The sequence below is a fragment of the Lissotriton helveticus genome, chromosome 7 (assembly GCF_964261635.1).
Source record: "Lissotriton helveticus chromosome 7, aLisHel1.1, whole genome shotgun sequence".
Taxonomy (NCBI): domain Eukaryota; kingdom Metazoa; phylum Chordata; class Amphibia; order Caudata; family Salamandridae; genus Lissotriton; species Lissotriton helveticus.
In genome coordinates this window covers 585,649,044-585,675,396 of record NC_136068.1, presented here as the reverse complement: position 1 = coordinate 585,675,396, position 26,353 = coordinate 585,649,044, and the positions used below count along the sequence as shown (strand labels likewise).

General features: G+C 44.2%; 1 protein-coding gene across 1 annotated transcript in view; it reads right to left on the bottom strand.

Moving 5' to 3' along the window:
- GFRA3 (GDNF family receptor alpha 3) overlaps positions 1-21,908 on the bottom strand; it is a 117,992-nt gene extending 96,084 nt beyond the window's left edge. The window contains exon 1 of the mRNA XM_078652715.1: positions 21,173-21,908. Coding sequence (XP_078508841.1) covers positions 21,173-21,287 — 115 coding nt within the window. The 5' untranslated portion in view covers positions 21,288-21,908. The remainder of the gene's footprint in view (positions 1-21,172) is intronic.
- Between the last annotated feature and the right edge of the window lie 4,445 nt (positions 21,909-26,353).

The window sequence follows — 26,353 nt, the reverse complement described above, 5'->3', positions numbered from 1 at the left end:
CGCCGTGTTTGCTCCTCAAACACCTCCAGGTGGGCGAGGCGCCGGGAGCAGGTGAGGCGACATGTCCGCCTCCTGCCCACCTGCTGTCTGTGTTTGTGCTGCGTTTGTACACTTCTCGCGGGAATTACTGTTACATCTATGGCCGTGTGTCAAAACTACAGTTGCAAAAAAAAAACAAGAGACCTGGGAGGCAGCTTTACCATCAATCAAACACATGAAAGCGCAGCTACCGACCCCACTTCAAGCACACATTTATTGTCCTAATATCGTTTGTCACCAAGCCAGTTCAAGAAGCCTTTCTGCTCGTTGTAGCTTTAATTCCATTCAGCAGAGGCCAAAAGAGGTACAAAGATGGAGAGTACGCACAATTAAATAAGGAAAGTTAGGGGCATATTAGCAAGAACCTCGTTAAAATTATCGCTGTTGCCGCTAAAATGTCGACAATGGGCATGCCTATATGCGATATAGAATTCAGAAAGAAGCACAGGTTAGATGTGCAGGACATCTAACCTGGGCTTCTATTGGAATTTTATAACGCATATTAGCAAGCCCATTGTCGCCGTTTTAGCGGCAGTTTCCTGCCGCTAAAACGGTGATCATTTTAATGAGGTTCTTGCTAATATGCCCCTTAATTATTTGTTGCGGTATATATTGTGTTGAGCTGGGATAAATTAACCTCGTCAACAACATTAATTAAAAATAGCGCTTCTGCTGTGTTTAAGCGCTGTAAATAACGCATGATGCTAGTATTCTAATTACAGTGTTTGCCGCACTTAATTAGCTGACCTTTGAAAGATAGAAGGCAGAGTTCGCCTTTTTTGGGGACCGAACAAGAGACCTCGGATCCCTGCATTTTACTTGGGCTATGGAGCAGAGTGCTGCCCGGCTTAAAGCGCTTCAGTGCCTCATCGGGGTAGTAAGCGTTATATAAAAGTAATTAGAATTAAAGTTTGTCAGCAGCAAGCTTCAACTGTCCAAGCCATCCTATACAGAAACAACAGGAATTGACACGTAGTAAAGAGGGCCAAGCCAAGACTCGGGCATAGCTTCAGGAGGGGATGTTTAGGGAGTAACATCCCTCTTAATAAATGTATTCTCTGATAAATAGTTGGCTACAGGTGCTTTCGGTCTGGTATTTTTACATAGACACAAACACACACTCTCTCTGTTTTGAAAGTCCTCAAAAATAGTGGCTATTTAACAAAATATTGTGTTTTCTCTCTTAGTACTCCTACCAATCCGCATTCCTCTCCCTTTGCACTGCCCCTTAGACTCCTCTCGTGTTCTCTGCATTCGTATTATGTATTTAAACATTATATGCTAGCCCGATTGGCGGAAAATCTGAAGCTCACCCCCTCTCCCCCAGTTTTACTGACCAAGCTACGCCCCTGCCAAGACTCACACCAGTAGTAAGTCTATGGGCCTCATTATTAGTACCCCAGAACCACATCTGGTAAGTCCATACCGCCAGAGGTAACATTACTGGCCGTTCACCACCATACCCAGCTGGTGGTGTCTCTCAGTCAACATGATATGAGTGATAAGAACTTGACCTCTTGCCTGGTCAAAGTAGCTGAGTGGATGGATTTGTCCTTCCTTAAATTGAACGGCTCCAAGACTGAAGTCATGATACTAGGACATGCAGCTCCCCCTAACTTAGACCCTTGGTGGCCCAGTTGTCTCGCCCCCCCCCCCCTCTACCAAAGAAACAATCGCGCAAAGTGGCTGCTACTTGCTATGGCCTGATCAGATTGAAGAGGAAGATCTAGCCACTCCTTCCCTTTGACGCTGAACGTCTGCTGGTGCAAGCCCTTATTTTGTCGCTGCTTGATTACGGCAATGCGGTCTACTTGGGTGCTCCACAGGGGACTATTAAGATCTTACAGGTTGTCCAGAACTGTGCTGCTCGACTTCTAATGAATGTCCAGAGGCGCACCTCAGCTAAGTCAGCGCTCTGTCAGTTGCACTGGCTTCCAGTGCAACAAAGATTTTGGTTTAAGGCCATGTGTACCGTGCATAAGTCCATGACCGGCAATGGACCCTTAGTGATCCTTCCGATGCTGCAACTGTATCAGGCTTCTAGGACACTCAGATCCGACAACAAAAAACTTTTGACGGTTCCCAGGATTCGTCTGGCACGTATGGGTGGCCGATGTTTTTCTCTCCATGCGGCAAAATTATGGAACCGGCTCCCGAACCCGTTCGCCTTGAACCTAATTATCTCCTCTTCAGGAAACTGCTGAAGACCTTTCTCTTTTAATGAGTAGCGGAAAAGTTCTAGTGTCCTAAATGCGCTGGGATGCCCTAGGGTAGCCATGAGCAATATAAATGCGTATTCATTCATTAATTCACGTAACATCATGCTGCGTTAGTGTGTATTCTCTATAAAATAGAGTTTCACCTGAGAACTGGGGCATTACCAGACGAATCAGTAATTCTGGATCCATTTCAACTAGTTTCCCCCCATTCCTCCCTGCGGTTTACCCATGAGTATTCGGCTGTTTCGAACAGCTAAAAGCCGCAAGGGAAATAATGCCGGTTGGCTGTATTTCAGAAGAACTCATAACTCCGATTGTCCTGGTAACTCACATTTCCGAGATTTTCGGAATTAATGGGTCACTTGTAATGAGAGTTTATGTTACTAATGGTTTGGAGTTGTGAGCTAGGGGCGCAAAGCACTTGGTGTTTTTTACCTCTGGCTACAGAGAGATGCCCCTGCAGTACCCTCTAAGATTAAGGAGAACCATATCAGCACCAAATCAGGGACACGTCGCCTGAAGAAGCCAAGTACATGACGAAATGATCACTACAAATTTCACAGGGCAAGCTCTCTGGACTTACCACATAATACAGCACTTCACATTAGAAAGAGCTAAATATAAAGTATAAAGAATGGGAATAATCTTTGCTATTAATGCAATCTATCAAAACATAACATTTCAGTACTGTAGACATCCAAAAGATACACCAAGGATACTACAACCAATGCTTTATTAGAGCGGGTGGATGCAGGTGCAGCACTCACTTTTGGTGATCCAGGATTTATTTTTCAGTATCAGACTTTGACCCAGAGCAAGAGAAAGAGAAACAGCTCACAAAGGGGGGTGAGAGATGGAAGAAGAGAATGGTGGTAAAACAGCAACAAAGGGAAGAAAAAACCTGCAAGAAGGAGGCTGGTTATGTAGGGTGGTGGAAGAAAGAGGCATAAGGTGGAGTAAAGACTAGACAGTTTTGGTATTCATGAGCATTAAGAGACAGGAAGTGTACGTTGGTGGAAGAAAGAGACATGGAGTGGAATGAAGGCTGGACAGCCTTGGTACTCCGAAAGTCTGACATTCGGCAGCACTAGATACATGCTACTGAGGGCAATTCTGGCCACCAGAAACAATTAATTAGCAAAATAAGTACTGCCTACATGTGCACCAGCCCATATGTGACAACCATCAATCCCTTTTCTGAAGTTTTTACATCCTCATCTTTCATGCTATCTCCAACAGTCTCCTCCCACTATATTCCAAATCCCTACATGAAAAATTGACACTAACTTTAAGCTGTTGGTTCTTCCCTCTCCTCCATGCTACTGAATCCCCCCTCCCCTTACACAGTCTAATCTCTCCTAGTGTAGCCTTTTCTGCTGCTTGCCGGACTGCCTTACTCTCTATTATCGTATTTCTACACACTGCCCAAACCTCATCCCATAGATCACAACATCTCCTTCTCAGACACCATATCCCTGTAATCTAACAACAACTAAACTCCTCTAGCCTATGTATTCATCCTTCCAATCATTTGCATGAATTCACACTAATGATTACACCTAACTTTTATTAACTTAAACTACCACAAAGAAAATGGAGTAAGTGCATAGAGTAGTTTTATTGAGAGCACAACACTAATCCCAATTACTAACAATAGTGAGCAATACAGTGGCGTAACATAGGGCCCCCGCAGCACCAGCGGTGCGGTGGGGACGAGCTTCAGGTGGTTCCTCCAACACAGTACCCTGGCCAGATAGCTCTTGACTGCGTCCCGAGGGGGCCCCTCCCTGTACTTTGCAGGGGCCCCCCCTCAAGTTTTGTTATGCCATTGGAGCAATAACCAATAACCATAGGATTCACCACTAACCTTGGGTTTCCAGAATATCATGCAGCAACCCATAAAGCGTTTCAATGCCTCATCAGGTGCAGGGCCGGACTGGCCGTAGAGGGCACCGGGCATTTCCCCAGTGATCCGATTTGTTACTGGACCGTTTTTGCAGCATAGCTGCAATATCGGCCGCTGTAACGAAATTGCCGAAACCGGGCTTTTGCAAACAGATCGGCCGCACCCACAACCCCGGGCGGGGTGGCCAAGCACTTTCCCAGGGCTGGTTTTGGTTCCCTGTCCGGCCCTGATCAGGTGTAATAAGCACTATATAGATTAAATGACAGTACAGTGCAATACACAACTGTGACATAATACACATGCATCTGGCTAATATGAACAAGAAGATCTTGACCGCATTTGTCCACCTGGACAATCTGCTTGTCCACCATATATCACAAAGCCCCCCACATGGCACTGAAAGTTACGAGTTCAAATCACCCTGAGTACCTCAGGGCTCACTTTTAAATAGATAAAATCATTCATATACTTCCCCCCAAATGACCTTCGTAGCCGCATTCATAGTCTAACAGAGTTGTCAAACACCCAGGCATCTGAGATCAACCACTTACTATCCATCTAAGCAGATTTAAACTGTTTGAAGGGGAGTCCCTCCATGTACCACCTTCCTGACTGGAATATCCCCTCACATATCCGACTCAAGGTGGAGAATTCCTTGAGATATGCAATGGTGTAAAGGCACTCTCCTCAGGTTCGCTTCTGACTGCTTAACATACCACATTCTCAGTTTGCGCCTGCTCATGTAAAATCTCTTCTATCATGCTGTTTACGCAATGTACTACAAACACACTTTGAAATCCCAACATCCCCTTATCTGAATTTTCTTTCCAGTATTCTCGGTATAAGCAAAATACTTGCTCTCAATGCAACTGAGCAGCTTAACCGTGCCAGCACCTTTCCTTATATATTTATCGCGAAACCCTATTTTTCTCAACTACAGCTAGAATTCTTTGAATCGAATCTACATTTTGGACTATATATATATATACAGTATTTTAAACAGGGCGGAGTTCATTGGTGCAGGACTCGAGGGCATAAGCGCTGAGGAAGGCTGTCATGTCCGAAATGCATTCGCTGCCGTTGGGATCGAGTGAATAAAGCATGCTGTGAACCCTGTCACCCCCTCCGACCTCTGATTTCTTCTCCTAAGAAATGTTATGCCATATTTTCTGTGCCGGCCAGGGGCGCAGTACAGAAGGTCCCGCTGCATCAAGTATCACGGATTTACACTGGCACCCGGCTGCTTGCAGCTCTTGGAAGTCGAGGTATCGATTAATCCGGAGATCGCCAGAATCCACAAACCGGCATGGGCGGACTGAGATATTTCATCTCGATAGGGCATATTGTCTCCATTTGGCAGCCCCTGCTCAATCGCGGGACTGTGCGATCTGGCAGCAGTGGCGTGAGGGGACTCAGGGCAGCGGCTGTGGACTTTGCGTGATCCAGAGGTTCCCTACACCACCCACCTGGAGGCTAGCACGGACCTATTGTCTTCACTCACCCCCTATGTTACACACCAAGTCTTGCCGCTACAGTGCAGTTTGGGAGATGGAGTTCTTCAATACACCACGAACTTCCATAGGTGTGCCTAGTGCATTAAGGGGAGGAGTCTACGTTGTGAGCCAGTGTTTTAAACAGGGCGGAGTTAATTGGTGCAGGACTCGTTCGAGGGCATAAGCGCTGAGGAAGGCTGTCATGGCCGAAATGCATTCGCTGCCGTTGGGATCGAGTGAATAAAGCATGCTGTGAACCCTGTCACCCCCTCTGACCTCTGATTTCTTCTCCTAAGAAATGTTATGCCATATATATATATATCTATATATATAAGTTAATCATTTAAGAATGTGCTCTTTTTTAAGCATGTCTTCTTTGACATTATCTTCTCTAGACCAACACTACAAAATGTATTTTACAATTTGTGCATGTAATGAAATATATATATTTGTATGTTTCAGCGCTTAATTTGGCAAAACATAAGTGCCAGGGCTAAAACGTTTGCTCAGACTACAGTGACTGGCACTATCGAATGTTGGGGGTGGCAAATACCAAGGCTACATAGTTTCCATCTCATGCCTCTTTCATCCACCACCAGATACTTCCGGTCTCATTATTTCACTTTTAGAGGTAGGGACAGCTTAAGAATGTTGGGGGCCCGGGTCCAAACCTCTTTTGGGGCCCTTGTTATGAACAGGTTTGAATTTATGATCTTATTTCAGCTCGTTCACGCCCTCTTTGGCCCTGTGCACTGACAGTGCACAGGCTCACTCATCCAAATTATAAAAATGTTCACATCTATTATTCATGGATAGTGACTGTGTGTTTTCAATATTGTAACACAGCAGTGTCTCACTAAATAAGTACCAGCCGGACCCACCTGCAACCACCGGCTCAAACGAAGCACCGTATGTTTCATAATCTCATGTGACAATGCCCATGCTACAGGAAACCTCAAATAAATAAAGAAATAAAGAATCCTTCTGGTACACAGTTACAGCTTGAATGTTGTCACCACTGCTCATTGCTGCCTGGTCTGATGCCTAAGACCAGCCCAACATCTTCCGCCACCCCGTGAATCTGTTCACTGACACTCACAGCCCTCTTCACGGAGGTTTTACCACCTTACGCCTTCTCTCATGCGGTTTCACAGAACGTCTGATTCTACCTGAATCTACCCAGCCATCTGTTCAGGTGCAACTCCAGGCGGCTGATACCAATTGCAACAGCTGTCCTCCAATGGTAGGCCTGAAATCACACCACCTTCCGACTTTACTATGCCATCTGTATACCAGTGCAGCTGCCAACGCATCTGTTGAGCGTTCTGAGATCGCTACCAACTGAGTAATTATATAAAATCATGAGTGTCCCAAGGGCAAGAAGTCAAATTTGACCCCCACATTGTTCTGTCAAGTCTAACATTATTATGCACCCCTACTGTGCCTTCTTGTAAAGTTCAGGTTCCCCTTCTACTCCAACACCAACATCTAGGTTCACCCCAATTTCTGTGTCCCCGGGATCAGTCCACGGCAGAATCCAAAACACCCTGTTGGAAGGGATGGGAAGGAACAACATCAAATGGAGGGGCCTATTTACAAGCCGAGCTCCAACATTTCCAAAATGTGTCGTATTTACAACAATATTGCACACCCCTGTGTTTTCCCTAGCACTGGCACTATAATTAGCTGCCTACCGCCAATGCATGCACCCTTTCACTGATATAGGCACTCTTGCACCGTAGTGCAAGGGTGCCTGTGTTGCAGGGAACAATTGTTTATGTGCAGGAGGGTGTCCCTTCCGGTACATAAACAATCACTAATGGCGATTTGTAACTCCTATGTGTGCTATATTGTGCAGCAAACATAGAAGTAGCAAATCATCATATTTTGATGATTATGTGCAGGGAGGTATACCTTCCTGCACACAAACAATCATTAATGGTGTTTTACTATGTCTATGTGTGCTGCAGAATGCAGCACACATAGAAAAAGCAAAAACGAGGAAAAATAAAAGTATTTCTCCTTATTGCGCCATTCAAATGCCTGCTATTGCATTAGCGTTTGTTTCTGGTGCTGCCTTATATTTATACATCCTTGTAAATCTGGGACCACACCAAAATGCAATGGGTGTTGCTGTGGAACACCCATAGCAACACCCACTGCATGCTCCTTTCACACACAGTGATGCGTGTAAAGGGGCCGTATTTACAAGGCAGCTTGAAGCCACTCAAAGTAGCTTAGTGCCACTTTGTAAATATAGAGAAGGACATAGTGCCACCACAATGTTGCTAAAAGTGATGGTCTGGTGGCACTATCCCCTTGTAAATATACCCCAAAATGTCTTTAGGACCAAAAAAGTCCCCCATGGCAAACAACACACACCTTAGTATTGACCGACCACATCCATCTGGTTCAACCACCCAGTCACCTTCAGTACTTCACAAGAAATATAGGTTGGTTAAAACCCATCCACATCACCCTCACCTGCCTCAACTTCAGAAACTGATGACCAGCCCTACAAGACTATCCAGTCTGCAGTGGAAGCTATGCATGTGCCTCCTCTCACGCACCCTGCACACCGATGAACACACATCTGGCGACACACGAGTACCTGAGCTCTAGCTGAACAGCTATCGGCACCTCCTGCTTCTATCCAGGTGTCAGGGCTCTTGTTCAATTGACATTGGAATAAACCACGTATTATGTCAGCAAGCCTTTGGTGGAGATCCCCGGAAGAGGGATCTCCTATAAAATGTCAGCACCCTATCTTTAGGAGTGACCCATGGGATGGGAAAACATAGAAGACTCTTTGTTTGTTTAGAGGCTCAATGAAGGATTGCTCTGCACCTATTCCAGCACACCTTCTTCAAAAAGACTCCTGTAGCATAAAACCGAGGTCTCATAACCCCTTCTTCAGATGGACAGCAGACAAGAACAAGCCACATATAACAGTGCCAACAGCCGCAAGCATGTATCTGTGGCAAAACACTGAATATAAAGTCCCTCCCTCAAAGCAAGTCTCTCCTCCAAAAGAGCTTCATCTTAAGAGCCCCCACCCATTTTTCTAGGATGCTCAAGAACATAAGTGCTCCATTGGTCTGGTTGGCCACTGGGCTTATCTATGTGGACAACTTCTTCAAGCAAGGAGGGTGCACAGTAGTTTGGACCAGCACCAAGCCTACTCCCACCCCCTACGGTTGACACCCATGGCGGTGTTCCGTTAGCAGCTACACTGCCAGCTTCCCTCCAGGTGGACGAGCACCTGTGAGCTGCTGTTTACTCTGCACCACTCAATGTACAGAAGAATGGAGTTAATGTCTAAGCCGCCGTGCACCCTGCCCATGTCTGTCACTGGACCAGGACACAACCTCTATTCAGGACACACATGATGACTAAAAGGCTCTTTTTACACTGGTACAAGGTTTCAGATTTGGAACATCAGTGAGGCTGATAAATCCTAAGGGTTCTGGCCTAGAGAGTAATTCACCACGTGAGCTTCCCATAGGTCATGAAACCATAATGTAGACTGGGGCACAAAGAAAGCAGACTGCACAACGCTCAGTGTCTGTATCCACACCAAAAGAATCCTCGAGAGGCCAAAACAGGCAGATAGCACTATTTGAGAGCCCACCAACACAAGACAGCCAAACACAAAACTCAACACAAACTACAACTTATTGTAATGTAAACTACCACCATACAGCCCAACACATCTCACCCTAAGCAGCATTGCTTACAACAACCCACTCCACCACACTCCAAACACAACAAAGCCTATCGGAACAAAATACAGTCCAGCAGTACTTATCTGAAACCAACCAACCCTACCCTGCTACTATCCAATCTTACATGACTCAGCACAATCTCAGTTAACTCAATACAGACCACAACACGACACCCCCAAAACAAATCAACATAGCCCAACATACCTCAACACAAACTGCAATGAACCACTATAACCCAATATAGCCCAAATGCACTCAACACAATGCAAGATATCACAGCCGAACCAACTCAATGCAACATAACACAACACAGCCCAGAACATCCCAAATCCATCACAAGTCAACAAAGTCCAAAACAAATCAATACATACAATTACAATTCAGAGCACCACTACATTCCACAATTAAAAACAATCAGAAAATGTGAGTGCAAAGCAAAGACACGAGTTTTAGATTGGGTCACTGATAAAACATGGCAGATAGACATGTGAGAATTATAACCTTGCTATGCCAACAGACTTAATAATAAATATAAGGCAAAAGCTATGCTGGCTTGGTTCAAAGCGCCTCAGGCAAATCTATATTTTTTTCAATAGACACATTTAAAAAACCAAGCTATTTTATCTAATAACTCAGGGTTCATTCAACATGAGGTCTATTGCATCTTCAAACACTGCTATTAAGAGGGTTGCAATTGTAATTACCAGAGATCTGCCATGGGAAATAGTTACGGTTTACAGAGATCCAGGTATGCATTTGCTATGGATAAAGATTAAGGTGGCAAATCAACTGATTAATCTGGTGCTCTATAATGGTCCAATAGAAGATTCACTAGGGGCTTTGCATACCCATACGATATGGCAAAACGTGAACCGTGTATCCTTATTATAGAGGGCAATTTTAACATTGTTTCTGATATCACATTGGACTCATCTCGCCTCAATAGAGCACTGAATAAACAAACATCAGTTAAGTCTTTATGCCACCTGATTAATGAATTTGCCTTGATAGTTCCATGGCGTAGCATACACCCTAAAGAGAGGCTTTATACATGTAATTCAAAAAAGTTTAATTCGAATATCGTATTTTTTTTTTAACTCGCATACGCTTTGCAGAACTCAGTCAGACATAATATCTAACCCTTTTTTTGAGTTCATTCGGTACTAACCGAACTTCATAATGCCGGATCAGGGACAAGAAAACCAAAGATGAATTTTTGATAAATCCCTTTTAGCCAATGATTAGTCGGTTAATCAAATGTGACAAGCATTGACACTGTTCTTAGAGCAGAATGTGGATATGGACTTGGAATTTTCTGTTTGGAAGGCTTTAAAAGCATTCTCTCGGGGTGAAGTAACTACTTTTTTGATAGGGCAAAAACAGGTTGAGAAGGATAGGCTTTAAACAACTACAAACAAACTTCAATTAGGTAACAGCAGATTTTGTAGCTGCCCCTTCAAATCAAACTAAGTAAGCTGTTGCTCAGGCTGGAAATAAGCTAAAGGATTATTTCCTGTCAAAGGAGTTTCTAAATCAGAACACAATTTTACAACAAAGGTTCGAAGAAAATGAACATATTGGGAGATATTTAGCATGGTCAGTTAAGTGCAGGTCAAATGCTAATTGCATTAAAAAGATTCATGGGCCCAATTCAAGACAGGATTATAACCCAGTCACAATGGATAGCAGAGGTGTTTTTGTGTCACTATAAATACATTTACTCAGACTCATATGGTAAATCGTCCCAAGCAATAAGTAACTAGTTAGAAAACTTCAACATACTGACTTTGGTACGGGAGCAAGGGGAAGCATTGCTTAATCCCATCACTCTAAAAGAGGTAACGCAGGCAAGAAATCTAGCTGAGAATGCGAAGGCCTGTGGTAATGATGGGATCCCTGTCGAAATATATAAAGTATTAGCTCCCCAGGGTAATCAATTTTTTGTTAGATCATTTAATAACATTTTGGCAAGTGAAGCTATTCCAATTTCGGCCACGAAGCAGTTATTGTTGGCTTCTCAAAGAAGGGTAAGCCTGAGCTAAATGTGAATTCTTATCGACCAATCAGTCTCTTAAACCATGATTATTAACTTTTTACAAAGATTTTAGTAAATCGTACAGCCCTGGTAGTACCCACAATGATTGATAGGGATCAAAATGGCTTTATTTTGGGGACACGGATGGCAGACAATACACACTATCTAATTCAGGCAATAGATTATTTTTCAGCTCAGAACATCAAGGCAGCTATTATAATTCTGGACGCAGGAAAAGCATTTGATCGCGTCCAGAGGAATGTTTTGTTTACAGTTTTAGATAGATTTGCTTTTCCAGCTGTGTTCATTTCAGTGGTAAATAACGTATATGACGGAGCAACAGAGAGTATAATTATAAATGACAAAACAACAGGAAATATCACTATAAGTTGTGAGACTCTTCAGGGTTGTGCCCTTTCAACAATTTTGTTTTCAACGTTTATTGAACTACCGGCCTGCGCCATCAGTCAGGACCCCAATATTAATGCTCCGATTCCTGCGGCATCAAAATTAAAGCTATTCACAGATGATATGGTGCTTTACCTAACTGCGGATAAAACTAATGTAGTAAATGCAGTCGTAAAAATAGGAGAGTTTTCTAAATTGGGAGGGTACAAGGCAAATCATTCTAAATCAGAATCTCTTCTTTTAACTGCACTGTGGATATACTACCTCCCACTATGTACTCATCTGGTACGCTTGTAAGATACCTAGGGATATTTGTAACCACTAATATAGAGGATTTGTTTGAGCTAAATTTTAAATCCACCTTAGATAAGATTCATATGATTTTAAGTCAATGGTAGAATGTTTCCATGAAATTATGGGACGAGTAGCCTGATAACAATTTGTGTATTCCTGTTGTTATTATTTGTGCTTGCAAACATTTTGACTAAAATTCCACAGTTAGTTTTTATATTGATAGATACTGCTATTAAAATTTTTATTTTACAGGGTAAAAAACCCAGATTAAAAATTGATGCTATCCAGATGGATCTTGAGGACAGAGGGTTAGAACTGACCAATGTGAAGTGTTATTATCAGGCATCATTTCTCAATTGGCTTGTGAGGTCAAATTTCAATATTCCTAGCGACACTCATTTTTATTTAGAACAAATGGTGAAACCATATAAAATTGGTTTATCTCCTTTTTTTTTTTTTACAAATCTCAAAGCTTCCAAAGAAGTCAAGATATAAGACACCATGTGTTATTGTAGAATGGTTCATTTGGATTTGGGAAAAATTGGAAATTCCTAGGCTTTAACCCCAGTCGAAAGTAGCAGATTGTAGGCTTGTGGGTCAGTGCTTATCTACTCATATGTGCAATAGGTGGGGTAGGCTGGGGTTTCGGAGGACTCAAGATTGTTTTCATAATAATGAATTCTCGCAATGGCAGCGACTGGTTAACTTGAATCCTGCTCTAGGTGACTCATTATTATTTTTTTCCTTCAAATCAAGACATTTTTTGCGGACTTTATGATAAGGGTGGGAACTTTTACAGAACCCCTCAGTACAGCCTAATTTGTGTCTAAATTAATGGGCATGAGGAAAGTGGAACAGATTGCTGCAGTCTAAAGGTAAAGAGATGTTTATATCAGAGATTTTACAGCGAATACAATTTTCAACAGGGTGTAAGCTGGATTGTTTGCAGTTTAAATTGTTTTATCGTATCTGCGCTAAGGCAGTGTGAGCTACAAATTTAAGAAGAATTTCTTTTTTTATTAAATGGATATTGTATCCCAATCCAGCTAATATGCATAAACTTTACCCTGGGGTTCAGCCTAAATGTTTTAGATGTAACAATAGGAATGGGGACTATCTCCATATTATATTCACCTGCAGTCAAATCAAGTCATGTCAAGTCAAGAATAACTTTATTTCGGTTCAAAGAACCACAAACATTTCACAGTATAAAATAAATGATTTTAGAACTCACAAAACATCAGCAAAGAAAAATTAAAAACAACATAATTCCCCCTTATAAAAGACAGCAAAATTAACAATATCATTCCCTGCCAATCTTATGCAACTTTCACTCATCGCTTTCTGATCACAATAGAGCCCCTTATAAAGTGTGCTACCGCGATAAAGTTGTCAGTAGAGGCCAATGAGTAAAAATAATTAAAACCATTGTTATATGAACATGGAAGAACATTTCTCAATAAAGGAAGCAGAAATCTAGTTCTCACTGACTTATATAAAGTGAAAAATAAAAGAAAGTGTATTGTACTTTGCCTAGAAGAAATATCACACGGCAAGGTGTAAGCTTGTCCGTCCATCCTCCTTGACAAGTGAACGCTAACAAAAAGTGAATAGTGCATAGCCGAAGCCTGGTATGGTAAAATCTGATCTGGGAATTTGAGGAGAAAGTTAGATTAAATTGTGGAGGGGCGGAAAGCAAGTGAGAAACTCCTGAGTAACCTCGGTGATGACAATTGCGCATGTTGACCCAATTAAGGAACGCCTGTTTGATAATGGCCTTAGCATTTGGAGACATTCTTTCAGGGTATTCAAAAAAGTATCCTAGACCTATCTCTAGTACCTTGTCCCTCAAGAAGTGGAGCCAGGGGTTCTTTACAGCATTATGCGTATTAAGGCAGTCCTTAATAACATCTCTTCAGAACTCTGAGTCCTCCAAGAGCCAGATCTTAGCCCATAAATACAATGGGGCACAGCCAATACGGTCCTCTATAAACTCTTGTCCCAGTTCAACATGGCAGAGTGATGTAGGGGCCCTTTTTGGTATCATCAGTAATCTTTTGATAGATGTATTATCTACTAGTTGGAGCTGTTGGCTTCTATTATATCCCCAAACCCCGGCCCCATATGTAGCGATAGGAAGGCATTTAGCTCTATAAAGAGTTAATCAATATTTTACTGATTTTTGCCCCAGCTTACAAGTGAACCGAAAAAAAACACAACCCTGCCTGTCAGCTATGCTCTAATTGTCAAGAGGGGTTCCCATTTCATTTGATTATTAAATAAGTTGCCCAGGTATGAAAAATTACTAAATGTTTCTATCTCCTATCCCTGGACAATGAAAGTTTTCGTTTTTCTGGTCTTTGGGCCACATACCATAATATAAGATTTAGTAAAATTTACTTTTAAATCAAGAGATGTCATAAAAACATTTTAAAGAATCAAGAGATTCCTGCAGACTCATAGGTGTCCTTGCCAATAACACTGTATCATCTGCGTATGAAATCAGGGGGACAAATTTATTACCAATGCTGGGGAAATCAAGCTCCCTTTTTAATAAAAAGGCCTCCAGCCCATTTGTATAAATTAAAAATAAAAACTGGGCTAAATTACATCCTTGGCGAACCCCCTCCGTGGAGATGATTGGGTGTGTTTTTTCTCTTTAATACAGTACCTTATGGTAACTGAAGTATTCGTATGAAGCCTACGAAGATGGGTTACTAGTGCTTTTTCGACACCCATGTCTTCCATCATGACCCATAATTTGTCCCAACTGACAGTATCAAAAGCACAAGATAAGTCCCTGAAGGCCAAATGCATAGAGCTCTTTATGGACCTCAAATGCTTACTGACAATTAGGGACAAATTGAGACATTGTTCAGTCGTGCCCAGACCCCTTCTAAAACCCTATTGTGTGTTCGACAAGACCCCTTTAATATATGTCCACTCTTCTAAACATGCAAGATGGACCCTGCACAATACCTTTGCTGTTGCTTCGATCAATCATATGGGTCTGTAACACACAGGATCACTTCTATCACCATTTTTAAAAACAGGAACTACAATCGCCTCTTTCAATGACCCAGGCAGTGGACCAATAATGGCTGCTTTAAACATATTCATTTAGTAGTGGTGCCCACAAGTTAGGGTTTCTCTTAAAAAGATCAAAGGGCACCCCATCTGGGCCTGCAGTCATGTTATGGGGTTCTGGCGAGACAAATTTGCAGAAATGAGTGCAAACCTTAAGCTTAATATTTCTTGAGACGCATATGAAGCATTGTTTGGGATACTGGTCCCCTCAATAGATATATCCATTAGTCAGCGTCAGCTAATATTTCTCTCCATGTTGGTGGCCAGATCATTAATATTAGCAAACTGGAAATCTGATACAGTCCCTCTATATTCCAGTGGATTAATAAGATTATTAGATTGCATATATATGAAATACTATATGGAAGACGTATAGGTCTATGCAAAAAATAGCTAAAGTCTGGAAAAAGTGAGAGGAGTAGACATGAATTTTGCATTGATTTTAATACTTTGTGGAACCTTGGGAGGGGTTATTGGAAGGACTGGATGGTTTTGTATTATTTGCACATTTGATTTGCTTTGCGTTCATGTAAAGGGCTATTTTTTGTATCTAAGGATCATGCTGCATCTGTATAAATAACAATTAAAAACAATCAAACACCACCCAAATGCAATCAGCATGATATATTTGATCGAAACTCAACAAAGTCTGAAAAAAAAAAGTGCAGAACAGCATGTGTCATCACAATTTAGATCAACAAAGCAAGGTGTAACAAGACCTATGAACACAGATCCTAATACAACACAACCAAACATAATGCAACTAAGCACAACAAACCAACCCACTCTTAAACAGCACATAAGAACTTAAACTATCACAGCTCAACACAAACATGTCAGGACAACTCAATCTGGCACAATATATCTTTAACTAAGCACAACCTACTGTAGTTTAACCCCTGGATTTTCATAAGGACACTTACAACAACCCAACACAATACCACCTACCTCAATACAACACAGCACAAACAAACCCACTGCAGCTCAACACATTTAAGCAACCCACAACACAGTTCAATATAATTTAACACTGCGAGATACAACCAAACAGAATGCATCCTAACATAACACAGTTTGCCAAAATTAAAACAACCAAGTGCAGCCAACATAACACAAAAACCATTGTCAAAACCAGCACACCACTCTAACCCTAACACATCAGTTATAAGAGACTTCAACCTTAACTCAAAACAACTCAGCAAAGGCCACAGATCAAACTAACTCACTAACATGCACAGCGCACCATGGCCCACATATACTAAAGATTTGCATGAGTGCTTGCACAATGCAATTCGAAAGGTAGCGTCAATTTACTTACCATTTTAAAACCTGCATGTGCAGCACTATATTGCATTGTGTCGCACAAGTGCCCAACTTTTGAAAATGTGGATCTATGACTCAACTCAGCAAAGTATAGCATAAAAAACAAACACAACTAAACTCAAACCACACCGCTCCTGAGGACAATATATAGCCACTGGGCACAGCAAGGCCCCAAACCATGCCACTAATCAGCACAACATAACAAAACCCAATACAGCCTAAATTTTATAAAAACCCAGCGCAATGTACATACGACAACAAATATCTCTCTAACCCCTTAAGTCCAACTGCAGCCTAAGCTTGTCCCAGAATTTTACATTTTCTTTCCATCCCCCAATCTTCACTGGGCCAGCCCCATATGTCATCCCACTGACCCTTAGCCCTCAAATGGTAACCTAATTGCTCTCCTTAGTCGCACTTCCACATGTCACCTGTTCAGTGTGTCTCTACTTTCTGACTTATAGGGTGTATGCATCAAAACCGCTGTATATGCATCAAAACCGCTGCTTACTCCATTCTGAAAATTAAAATCTGCTTCCCCTTCCAACCCTTGAAGTTACCACCCAGACACCTTCTTCTCAACAACCTTTGGAAGTATCATCTTTTTTTATGTATCTCAAACAATGGCTAGTTAGCCTGTGCGATTGAGGAAAGGCAAGGGAGTAGTCAGAAAATTAAAATGCCCACATTTGAAACATACCAGAAACCACACCAAACAAATAAAGCAAGCAAGACCAATCCACCTTAGAAGACTTCCTTTCACCGTTTCACCCTTCCTCCATTCATCCATCAATTCACCCTTCTATCTATTCTTTCAATCATCTGTCCATGCTCCCTTCTTTCCATTCTCCCACCAATCCCCATCCAACCATACCCTTCCCCATACACCCATCATCCATTGGTTTCTACTTCCGTCCTTCCAATCATTCACCCTTTCACCTGTTGCACCTTTCACGCTACCATCATTCACCCTTCCCCTTTTATTCACTCTATCATCTTTATATCCGAGATTTCACCTTTTCCGTTCTTTCCTTACATGTTTCCATCTTTCCTGTCTCCTTTCCTTCCTTCCTCTATTCTTTCACCCCCTATCTCCCTATTTCTTTTGGACGAAAAGCGGCGATAATTTTATCGCACTATCAGCATGACACGCTAATGCGTGTTTACATGCCTCAACACCATTTACTTTAACGCCCAGCTTTGCATCCCTAATGAGATGCAAAGTAGGCGTTCCTTCCCAAAATAACTGGAGAAATGTCGCTAACCGACATTTCTCCAATTATCAAGCTGCACGCTAACATGCATAGCGATAAGAAAAGTAGCGCTAACCGCGGTTATCGCTACTTTCCTTACGCTTGCTTTCAGTGTGACTTAGCCATGATATCCAATGGAAGGTGGATATCATGGCTGAGTCTGCTCTACCCTATCATCAAGCTATCGCCAAACGTTGTGCGATTATCGCTCGATAATCGCACATTTGGCAGCTTGTGCCTGGAATTTTATCGCTGTTGAGATAAGCGTTGCTGATAGCGATAAAATTCAGCATTAGCCGGCGATAATTAGCCTCGCGCTGAGTGATAATTATCGGGGGGGTCTTGCTGATAAGTACCTCAATGTGCTCTCTTTCTCTGTATACTTCACTGCACGTGCCACCCTTTGGCCCACGACCCTCTTTCGTGGTATTCCTTAACCTTGTTATTTATGAGCGTTGTTTCTGCACAGCTGCAGACGGAAAGGCTCATAATCAACTATGTATTGCTTAAGTATGAACTAGAGTTCGCCAGCCCTTGAGGCTCGGTGGCGGGTCCTGCATAAGATGACGAAGTCCTTAGGACTCTGGGTCATGGTAAGGAGCACTCCACTGACACGGACCCCCCCCCCCCCCCTCCCACCGCTCGCGCTTCTCTTCCTCCAACCACTATCACCATCCACTGGCGTAATGAAACTTGACCCCCTCCCCCCAAGGTACATGGAGGGACCCCTTCCAGACTCAATTGGGAGCTCCCTGGCCAGAGTACTGTGCTGAGGCGGGCCCTGGACCCTGCCCCCCCCCCCCCCAACGTTCCACAGGGGCCTGTTGCACAAGTGTCCCCATCTGCCCTCCATTCTCACCCTCCGCTTCCTCTCAGCTGCCCACACCCAGTCGGTGCGCGTGTGCCTTCCACGCCTTGCTTGGTTGGGGCTTACGGGGCTTTTTATTTCTTTTGAAGGTTTATATAGCGCGAACAAGACTCTTGCTAGTATCAGAGCGCTTTACAAATCATAAGTAGAAGGCAAGATACAGTATACAAAGATCTATGTGAATAAGTTATACATAGTTCTTAATTGAAAGAAGACAGTACTAAACTAGTGCAATAAAAAAGTGTGGACTGAGAACCGCGCAGAGATATCCCAGGGCTCCCTCCATGGCCCTCTACCCTTCTCCCCTCACGGCGCCTCTCGGCAGAGGGCGCGCGGCACGCGCTCTAGACCCTTCGAGAACACTCTGCGCGCGCGACGCGCACCACTGAAGGGCCACGCGCTGCCTCGCGCACACCTGCGCCGGTCCCTCCTCCGCGCCAAAGACCCTCTAGGTTCAATTCGCCCCTCCCTCTCCGTCTGCTCCCACCTGGGGGGGTCTTCAAGCGTGAAATGAAGCGCTGCCATTCATCTCGGGAACCGAGGCACTGCCCCGTTCCGAACAACTCAGCCACCTATTATTCTTTTTTCTTTTTTTTACAGTTTTCTTATAGTGCCAACTCGCCCGTCGGATATTGGAGCGCTTTACACAGCCTCTTCCAAACACCCCCTCCTATTTTTATTTTTTTATTTTTTTAGTTTTCTATAGCGCCAGCTCGACCTTCGGGTATTGGAGCGCTTTACATGAGAACAAGTTACATCACACAAGGTCGAATTCATTTTCTAGGCAAAGGGAGATTAAGTGATCTGCCCAGAATCACATGACATTGAGCGGACGCCGAGACTCAAACCTGGTCCTCTCCCCTTTTCAATTCGGCCAAGACTCCGATTAACGTTCGAGTGCCCAGAAAACCAGAGCCCGTGAAATGTCCTCAGACTACCTCACCATCACTCCCTAGGCCCCCAAAAGAGTCCTTAATTCCACACTTAACTCCCTTCAGCCACCAAGAATGGTGTGTCACTGCGTACCCACCTCCATGACGGACCCTCTCCTTGTAGTTCTCTGACCAGGCCCCCATACCCCAAGACCACCTCAGTAACACCACATTCATTTACACCAACAAGCGATTTGCCTCATTTTACTGCTGGCGACCCAAAATTCGATCGCCCTTAAACTTCAGTGAGAGAAATATCACTCCTATTGCACCTTTAAAGGGGCCCTACCACGCCACCATGAAAACACTACTCCGTCCAATAAACAGAGAGACAACCAAAGCCCCTGATGACTGGACTCACTCTGATTAAGTGCATGTTGCTCACTGCTCGGCTGCTATGTGACTAATGCATCACCTCACTATGCACCCCTCCCGCATCCTTTTATATTTCCAGACGCTCCACGTGTCCCATGTACTTGTTCGAAATACTACCTCAGGCATTGAAAATTAAACATGTAAAATACAAATGCAATTCACACACCTCACCACAAAAAGATAAGAACATTTAACCAACCCAATCCAACTTCACCGAACACAGCACGTCGAAACTCATCCACTGCCCCACCCAACATAGCCCACCATGAGCGGCTACAACCCAGGCCTGGCCAGTACCCCAACCAAACCAATCTCAATTTAACACAACACTTGCCAGTTTAACAGACTCTAAAACCTGCTATCTCAACTTAATCCGCATCGACCAAATAGGACACACTTCACCGAAATAGGATCTACTCCACCAAAATGCAACATTTGCTAACCTGACATGCATGCCACGGCACAACTAAATACACCCTAACCCAAAATACAGTCAACCCAAACCTCACAGATCCACTGCAGATAATGCAGCCCAACCCAACACAGTTTATGCTCAAACAGAGATGTTGGCCGAGAGGGAACTCTGTAGCAACGGAGTTCACTTCTCGCCAATATAATGATCTGCACTCCCAATTTAAATTTGGCGGTTCCTGTCAATGCTTGGAATATCCGCTGGGCCATTTCAAAATTGGCGGGCTACAGTATCTGTCAGGGCGAAGGAGTAATTTGCTCTATTGCCCTGGCGGAGGACAGGCCAGCCGCCAAATACTAAATCAGGCTCTTAATTTGCAAATAAAACGTTTTTTCTTTGGAGCATGCCGCTAGCGCTGCCAAATGCCAGGATTGCCCAATAATACGGCTGCCTCGTCTTGATTCCAATGTATGACTCTTTCTTCCACCACCCTACACTTCAGTATCATTGTCTCGCTCTTCAGGTTCTTTTTCATCCCTGCTTTCTCACTGTTATCCCATCTTTTGCTGCCCTTTCCCTCTCTCTCTCTCTCTCTCTCTCTTGCTCTGGGTCAAAGTCTGATCATGAAAAATAAGTCCCGGTGCCCAAAAAAGCGAATACCAGTACCTACCACCTGCAACCACCGGCACAAATTAAGCACTGCCTCCAAACTCAATAATACACCCCAAAGGAAGCCATCACATAAGCAGTCCAGCGGAAGGCAATGAAATCGGGCCGCTGTCAGTGGAGAGAGATGCGCTTACCAGACAGTAAGACGCCCAGCAGTACCATCCATGCCGTCAGTGTGAACTGCACTCCGGGGGACCACGTCCACTGACCTCCGAGGGGGCCCGGGATCTGAGCCCTGAAGAACCCCATTCTGTCGGTGCCAGGGTTGGTGGACGCCCCCTCCTTCAGGACATTCTGGTGGGCATCTCTCTAAAGTCCGGCGTTAGCACTTTTGAAATCCGAGGTGGCCATAAACTCACTTCCTGGACGCAGTGAGTGGCGGTGTCAGGGTAGACTTGTGACTTCTGAGCGCTACAAAAATGAGCTCCGGGCGTAAACACAGAACTTGAGGTTCTAGTGCCTATGATTATCTAGTCCTTGCGGTAATAATGAGGCATCTGAGCGCTACAAAAATCTGTACCCGACGTAAATACAGAACTAGAGGTTCCGGGACCTATGATTATCTGCCCCTTGCGGAAATGGAGAATGGAGGCTTCTGGGCGCTATCCTGGTGTTCTTCGCACGGCGTTATTAAACGCTATGAAGATCTGTTCTGAAGGCTGCGAAGATCTGCTTCGGGCGCAATACGAGAACTATATGCGGGCTCCACCTGTGGAACAACTCTGGACCCCCCTTCAGCTCTCGCTCCCTCTTCCGTCCCTTCTCTCTCCCTGTCGTCCGTCCGCGCTCCCCTCCAGTCCGCTGCTGTCCTTCCTTGAGCCGCCCGCTGTATCCTCTCCGCCCTTCTTTGGTGGCTGTTCAGTGCAGACTGAGACGGGGCAGAGCGGCTCCCTCTAACCCCTCCCTCCACCCTCCCGCCCTCCCTCCTCTCCATCCACCCCCCCCCCCCCTTTCATTTACACAGAAAACCTTTCTGTCCTGGGTTGCTTTTTCTGTAGCTGCCACCCATGCCTTTCCGAGTGACCGAGGTACACTGAGGGAGCTGCCTGTGGCGGCTTTCGGTACTGGCATAAGAGGGGTGAAGCCGAGGAAGAGAGAGGTGCATCAGGAGAGAGGCGCAGGTGCGCGTGTATTTCAAGGAGGTGAACGAGGTGGGGGCAGCCCCGCCAATGGAAGAACAGGGAGTGCAGCACCGGGGAAGAGGTGCATTGGCCGAGCTGCGCCTGATTCTCTGCTCTGAACAGCAGAGGGCGCTCAAGGGCGGGGCTGGACCAGTAATGGAATCGAAAGGGCGCTCAGGGTCAGAACTGCGCCGCACCATCAACTTTCTTCTGCACCATAGCGCCCAAACTAGCTCCTAAACTATGGAACAGTTCCCGCATAAAGATCCCTTAGCTTTCAGCGCTAAACATGCGCCTGTGAGAAAGCTGTTCTTTTTGCACCGTAGCGCCTAAACTAGCTCCTAAACTATGGAACTGGTCCCGCTTAAAGATCCTTCAGCTGTGAGTAGGATCAAATAGGGTAATATTAAGAAATAACTTATTTCTCCTCACTTTCTGTTACTCCCTCAGCGGCGGAGTTACAGCAGCAAAAAATCTGGAGGAGGCAGAAACGACTAATTTGTAAGGAGGGGGCCCCTGCTACTAAGGGACACATTTTCATCACCCACTTACAACCAGGGCAGTAGAATTACGTGGTATTGGACGACCAAGTTGCATAGCAGGATTGACTACATTAAGCAGCAAGAAAAGCAACTCATTAATTGGCAGTATTATTTTGCCACTTTAACACGCCCTAATTACTGGCTGGGTAAATGTTTCTCCTCATTGGCTCCAGTTTAACACCCCCATACATCACACAAGAGCTGAACGGTGGCCAGTTACCTCTGCGAGGGGTCTGCCTCTGGTGGCGCCGTGTATTTATGCCCCTTTTAAGGTCTCGCCTACCAGACGGCACAAGCTGCCTGTGTGCGAAAACACGTATTATCAGCTGCCCATTGCTTAGCATTAATTAGCTTTATTGTCATTCTCATTTCCTTACTTCTTATTCGTTAGCTTGTGTGGACTTATCTTCCTCTTCTGGTGTTAGTCCCTCCACTACAGCATGGCCTCATTACTTATGTTCTTCCACTGCTTTTCAGGCACTACTTTTTTCTTTTTGGGTAAGCACTCCATGACAGTGCATGTGTTTTCCAGCTGTCTCCCTCGTGTGCTTTTCTTCCTCCCTCCACAGTGCTCTGTGTTGCTCTCTCTCGCCTGTGTGCTTCTACCCCACTCACTCTGTGATGCACTTGCCCTCGTGCTTCATCCACACAGCATTGCTTTCCTGTCTGTATGCTTTTACCGTCAGGTCCACATTGCCCTCTCTCTCTCGCCCATTCCCACCTGCGCCCTCCATCCTTCATGTGGTACAAAAGGGGGTGGTGATGGACGGAGCATCTGAACCAATCAAACACTCACACCCAGTCAACAGATCTGGGTTTAATCCACCACCGTTCTTTAGCCCACTCTGCCACCCCAGTTCAGACATGGCCTTATGCAAATCAGTCTGACCCTGTGCCTCATGGGAACAGTCCAGCCCGAACTGCCAAGCCATGCCTTCCCTGGACCGGAAACAAGCTTCCTAGGACCGGTTTCTGGCATTTCAGCCGTCTTCAGCCAGGCTTGCTTGAATCCAGTGGCAAAGTGAGCAAGGGACTCACGTCTGAGCATACCCTGCCACACTTATGGCGGACAAAGCGATCCATCACCACCCCCTTTTGTACCGCTCCATCCTTCATGTGGCGTCTGCCGCACCCATGTTGCTTACATTCTCACATGCCCTAATGTTGTTTTCCAGCCACCTGCTTTTTTCTTTCTATTTACCTATCCAACTCAGATTGATGAAAAAAGCACCCGCAGTATTCTGCAGGTGCGCACTTGCGTGAAATGTGCACCTATAAAATGACACAGCCAGGCGCATCATCGTTTTTAAAAATGTGGCTTTATCCATATGGCTCAGCATCAGGGATGCTGTGCAGCATCGCTAAAACCCATTAGGAAAGCCAAAAGATTCCGAAGGCGAGACCTATTGGCTTTGTGAATGCTTGTTTCTTTCCATAACATTTGAGCTACAATATTTTTTTGTCGAAATCTGCCAGTCATGCAGCAGATGAAGGATAATGAGGCTAGTGGAGTAATTCAACAATTATGTGGAACATGCTGCTGAATCGCATAATTTCAGTGGTCAGATAAATAATATCAGCATTAGGGAAAGTCTGGGAGCTGTCCAAGGTTCTGAAACTGCCATCCCCTTACACTTCCCCATTAAAGTCTGGGGGAGCCTGAAGCTGCAGACATTTCGAACTGAATTAAAGGAAATTGTTCAACAGAGCTAACAATCCAATCCTTTCCAAGTCTTTCTGAGGAGTAAACTAGTGGTTCTGAAAGAAGCCCTTAGGTATGTGTTCCCCAGGCTTTGATAATCTTGGTCTTTGTTATAAAGGATTTTGCGCTTTGTAACTTTTGCGAAAATTTGTGCTAAAAACTTCTAGTTTTCACAACAGAATTAATGGCCGTTTCAATGGAAAACGTCCTGTTTGTAAATGACAATGCGCTACCACATAGTGCTTGCCTTATGTCCATTTAAGCTAGGTGGGTTGCAAAAGTTTTTAATTCTAAAAAGTGGGTCGTGGTTCTAAAAAGTTTGAGAACCACCGCTGTAGACAAAGGCTCCTCCGAGGCACTTATTGTTTAGACTCTAAAGTTCTGAGCACCAAATGGTCTAATAAATGGAATTATGGTTTATTTTAATGTATTCCGATTGGCTTCTTGGATAGATGCCACAGTCCAGCGGAATTTCTTGGATTCCTTATAATTAAACTCCACAACTGTCTCACAAAAGGTGGAGGTGTGTGATTTGAAGAACTATATAAAAACACGTTATTATAACGGTAACAGGTGTTGGTTACAGTGCAATGAAACGGTAAACGTGTGATAAAGCGCCATATAAAAATTACGATGTTACATTTCGGTACAGAGAATGAAACTCATGTCCTGCTATATATTTCTGTCAATGTCTTGGCCGGTTACGGTTCAGATCAGGGCAAGACAAGCCGTAGCGGGCATCGGGCAATTTCGCGGTAGGCTGGAAGGGTGGGGGCTGGATTTGCAGAAGTGGGGGGCTGTTTTGCAGCATTGCTGCAATATCGCTCTCCTGTAGCAAAAGCAGCAGTGCTTCACACTTGCACCCCCGACCCTGCCCGAGACGGGTGGCCAAACAGTCATGCGCACTTTACGTGCAGCAGCAGCCACGCCTCCTCCCTGTGACGTGGGGAGCCTTGCCCGCCCTAACCTGGAGGCAACTGCAATACTAAAAATAAAATGATAATAACGTTTTGTTATTATCATTTCATTTTTTCCTTTGCACTGCTTTATATAAAACTCACAAACAAATAAATAAAGCAGTGGGGCGACACTCCTACGCCTTAGAGGAGGAGCCGCCGCTGGATGGAGTTCAGAAGGTAAATGAGCAATGAAGATTCCTTTACATTTTATTTTTATCTTGTCGATTTGCTATTCCTTCAAAGGTAAAGGTCAAATATAACAGCAGTTAGGAAAGCACAAATTAAGCTCTTTTGTTTGTAATTCTGAAGTGTAATGCAAAATAAGATTTTAATAAGATAAAAACAAATCAAGACACTTTACTTGGTGATGTGCAAATGATAAATATTTGTTGAACCCGATTTCCCTGCACTGTTTGTGCGCCATGTAGTTTTTTCAGTAAATCTCCATGTCAGTGTGAATTTTAATAGAAAATAGGCTATCTGTAAATGACAGTGCGCTACCACCATGCTTTAGTAATATATTAGTGGCAGTGTGCGCCAAAATGCACCACCAGCTATGTACCATACCCATACCACTCTCCTGTACTATGGGCGTGAAAACATGCTATACTTGCTCTTTGTGTGACGCTTGGATTTTTCGCAATCCCTATGTATTTAGTTTTGTATAATTGATACAAGCACCCCCACTTTGAAACTTGTTCTAGCACCACTACTGGGGATTCTGTATGCTGTTCAGAGCCCCTGAGAGCTAACGCATACTGATGACAGCGACTAACACAACTTCTCAAGGCCTCATTGACATCACTGATGAGGTCACTGGACTCGGTGAGATCACCACAATCTTATCAAATCTTATTGACAAATAACATTGAGTCCATCAAACAGGAGACGCGCAGCGGTCAAGCAGCCACACGGCAACTCAAAAGCATGCATGGTCTGCAAACCTGATGACGTATAATTATCAAGGACCCCCTGAAGACATAGATATTAT